We start from the raw sequence: 4206 nt of genomic DNA on the forward strand, positions 1-4206 counted from the left end.
CCAAATTATTCACCAAATTACTGGGAAGGAAATGGTCCCCTCTTCAGGGCAACAGGTCCAGCCCGGCAGAAGTCAACGCCAGATGGAAAGGGAAATCTTTTGCTACAGATTTTTTCTTTGAAAGAACCACAAAAGCCTGAAAATGGTACTTTATGACTGGAGAAACACTGAAGTAACTCGCGTGGTGCCTGTAAAAGGTCACTGCTTCACCTTGCTGTCAATGGGAGCCTCAGGGATGCTGAGAAAGCAGCACAAGACCCACTCGGGGCATTTGTCAGAGCATCGGTATTGTTAGAGATGGTTGGTCACAACAGTCACATCTCTCGTCCTGTTTCAGTTAACATCAGTGTGTTTTAGCAATAAACGATAACCCTCCAGATTAAATTTTTAGATCCTTTAGATTTAACTCTTGCTTTAAAATTCCCAGTTAATGTTGGGAAGGAACATTTCCAACCTCTCAGGAAAGCCTTTGAAGTACCTTGGTGCCATGGAGCGATGCTTTGGATGGTGCCAGCCCACCCTCCTGCAGCTCTCTGGTCTTCCAGAGCTGATGGTGCAACAGAGGCACCACAAGGAGAAACGCCACTGCAGGTCCCTCATAAGAAACCCGGGGGGGTAAAGCCCCCTGCCCTGGTGAGCCAGCGGGCAGCCAGCCAGGGGTGGACACCACGCTGCGGAGACAGCCAGAACCTTGATGCCGCTCTGAGGGGTGGTGGGGTTTGCATCAGCACTCGCACAGAAACACCCTCCGCAGCTGAAGCGGCGCCGGGAGGAGTTTCCCGTGAGTGAAATCACTGGTGCTGAAGCTTGTGATCTCATGATCGTGCTGTCTCGACCTAACGGTAGCTGCAACTGCAAGAGTACGGGCTGGTTACTCCCGTGACTGGTGTTACTGGGCTAAGCTCACGAGCGTGCTGGGTGCTCTGCCTTCGCTTCAGTGAGACCATAACCACAAACGAGCCCAGTGATCCTTTGGTGATCCTCTGGTGATCCTCTGGTGATCCTCGGCTGCCCACATGAAGCTCACATTTCCCTTGCATCCTTCCACAGCAATCCAGAGATGACGAACTGAGCATCCAGCTGCTAAGCTCCGAACTGCTGGATGAATTTAAGGTAAGGATTATCATTTTTATCTAAGTCCTTTATCCTTCTGCGTCCTTTTGTAAGAAAGGCTGGAAATTGGGGCATTTCCTAACATCACGCAGGGACAATTCTCCAGCCGAGCAGTAACACGTGTGTCTGTGGCCGGGCTGGCCTGCGGTTCCCCCCGTCGCAGCCGCAGCCAGCGGTGCTGATGCACTGCGAGCGCTCTGATCACCACCGCGAGGGGGATGGTTAAAAACACCCACACGGGTTGGTGCTGCCAACGGGCCCCACCACGGTTACCTCCTCTCACCCCAGGGGACCTTCGGCTGCCAGTCGGTGTCAGAGATGATGCGGTTCTACATGGAGGAGGTCCTGCCCAGCGCCATGAAGACCAGCAGGCAGCACCAGCAGAGCATGGGAGACCTGGGCAACTTGCTGCTGAGCCTGAAGACGACGATGAGACGCTGTGTGAGTGGGGCTCAGCATCAGGTGGGGTGGGAAGGGGATGAACTCAGTGCTGCAGCGAGGCATGGCCAGTCCCAGAGCAGCAGCAGGTGGGGAGCAGGTGCTGAGTCTCCTCGGGAGAGGGTGTTGGGATGGTGCAGAGGTGCTGGCAGACCCTATAGGGATGGGGTTTCCCCAAGCCCCTGCTCTCCAGGCTTTCATCGGTTCAATAACAAGGGAGCAGACGCTCTGTTCAGGGACACGACTTATCTGCAGCCACCCCTGCCCAGCAGAGTCCAGCTGAAGAGATAAACAGAGGGAGGGCAGAGGGTCTGTCCCTTACCTGGGCACTGGAGCAGCGTGGTTCTGTGACGATGCCTCCCAAAACCCCATCACCTGCCGCGGACTGAGTCAGACGGGGAGAGTCCTGCCACGGGCGGAGAGCACCACAGGCTGCCCTCACCCCTGCCCTTGCTCGGGGCTAGCAACAAGGGCCACAGGGCTGGAAAAGGGCTTGGGGACTGTGCTGGGGTCACTGCGGGCTTCTTTCATCAAAGCACAGCGCAAAGCAGCCACCGTTGCTGCCCCAGTGAGCCCCAAGGCTGCACGTGGGGAAAGGGAAGGGGATGGCGGAGAGCGGCGGGGCGGCAGTGACGAGAGGCAGGAGGAGGGGAGAGCCACTGCTGTGCCCTGGGAAGGAAACCCCTGTGGTTGAAGCCGTTGGTCTTGTCTCTTTGCAGCACAGATTCTTCACATGTGAGAAGAGGAGCAAAACCATCCGGCACATTAAGGAGACATTTAGTAAGGTAAGGGAGCCACTCGTGTGGGAAGAACCCACCATCCAGGGCAAGGCAGGAGATTTGATCGCTGGCTTCAACTCAGAACAGAGAATGGAACCCAAAGAGTCTTTAATTATATAAATACCTGAAGCAGAGAAATCCAGAGAGCGCTGCTTGAAGGAGCAGCTGGTAGGTTGGGCAGAGCAGCTGGAGATGGGGGTGGAAGGAGAACGTGTCTAGCGATCGTGCGTCACATGTATCGTCACACTCAGACTTGAAGGGACTTGGCTTTCACCTGCAGATGAACGAGAATGGGATCTACAAGGCCATGGGAGAGTTCGACATCTTCATCAACTACATCGAAGAGTACTTGCTGATGAAGAGGAGGAGGTGAACACCCGCGGGGGCTGCACCTTTCCCACAAAATCCTGCTACTTTTCCAGAAGTCACTTTAGGCTGCAAGAGCACACGAAAGATTAAATTATCTTAGGGTTCAAGTCAAGAGTCACAGCTCAATAACCTCCGGTTTAGTATTGTATTTAAAAGGTATTTTTTTAACAACTGAATTTAATATTTATTATTTCTAATACCTCAGTGTTCATGTTTACAATATGCTTTGAAGAAAATGTGATGACCTCATAGAATACTATTTATTGTTCAGTAATTTAGTTTTTGATAGTGCTATTTTATTCATAGCTTCAAAACACCCCAAGCAGAGTTCTTCTAGGGAGCAGACAACGAGCAGGGCTCATCCCGAGAGCAGCCTCCCAGAGCCTGGGGAGCTGGCCAGGCGCCATTCCAGCTCCAGGACCACCGCCTCTGGTTCTGCAGATGGAATTAGCCTCTGAAATACTCAAAGTTATTCCATGGCCTTGCACTGAGGAAAATAAAGGCATTTTTTTCTGCTGTGCATGAAAAGCCTTGTGGAGGAGGTGGAGGAGGACCTGCACTCCCATGCCACAGCAACAGATCAATCGATCCCATCTCCAGCCTTCAGCTGATACCTTAGTCCAGATTAAAGAAAAAAATAGTAGTAAGGATGAAATGTTTGGTTCTAATAGAACTTAACTGTTGCTTACGCCTGAGCTCCAGAGCTGCTGGATCAGCCACTTTTGAAAGTTCTTCCCAGTTTCCTGTCTTTGACTGGGTTTTATGGGCTGTCCTGTTGCTGTTGATTTGTTTCTTTTAGAAGTTAGAGTTTGTGTAATTAACCACCATTTTAAGGTGGTTTGGGTAATTTGCAATCAAATCCACTGGGCTGCTGGCAGCGCTGGCGATCTTGAGGGTTGAGTTATGTCCAACCCTGCCCAGGAGGGGCCACAGCAGCTGGGTGCCCCCGAAAGCAGCTGGTGTGGGGGCTCCCCTTCCTCCTGGCCCAGCCCCCTGTGTGCCCCCATGAGTGGCACAGGATGCTGGGCCAGAGGGAAATGCCATGGCCCAGAGGCATTGGCTTCTAATATTTAGAAGTATAGGGCACCAGTACGATGAAACACTGTCCATTTGCTGTTTGCTTTGTGAGTTACCACTATTTATACTTGATTTATTCTATTTTTATGTTCATGGTGACAGAAGGGTATCCCTGCTGGCAGCCTGCCCACACAGGAACTAATTATCCCAGTGGAAGGGCAGCCCCAAGGCAGGAACGCTGCTCCCTGGGTCGCTCCTTCTGCTGGAAGCAGCCGGGTGGCATCGGCCCAAGGGCAGCACGAGCGCCAAGCACTGTAGAACTGTAATTAAGTTTTTTACCAGGACATGTTAAGCTTCTGCTGAGCCAACTGTGTACTCACTTTTGTACCAAATACCTTGACTTCAGTGGTGTAGGAGAAGCAAGGACAGTCCCGGAGCTGCAGTGAGAGCCAAGAGCATCAGCGGCTCCACTCCCAGGGGTTCATGCTGG

The 4206-nt window shown here is 52.4% G+C and overlaps 1 protein-coding gene across 1 annotated transcript in view; it reads left to right on the forward strand.

Annotated features, from left to right (window-relative positions):
• The window catches only part of IL10 (interleukin 10), a 3272-nt gene extending 569 nt beyond the window's left edge, over positions 1-2703 (forward strand). The window contains exons 2-5 of the mRNA XM_010139889.1: positions 1051-1113; positions 1402-1554; positions 2271-2336; positions 2611-2703. Of these exons, the coding sequence (XP_010138191.1) occupies positions 1051-1113; positions 1402-1554; positions 2271-2336; positions 2611-2703 (375 nt within the window). The remainder of the gene's footprint in view (positions 1-1050; positions 1114-1401; positions 1555-2270; positions 2337-2610) is intronic.
• Positions 2704-4206: the final 1503 nt, after the last annotated feature.

The sequence above is a fragment of the Buceros rhinoceros genome, unplaced genomic scaffold (genome assembly GCF_000710305.1).
Source record: "Buceros rhinoceros silvestris isolate BGI_N320 unplaced genomic scaffold, ASM71030v1 scaffold26257, whole genome shotgun sequence".
Classification (NCBI taxonomy): Eukaryota; Metazoa; Chordata; class Aves; order Bucerotiformes; family Bucerotidae; genus Buceros; species Buceros rhinoceros.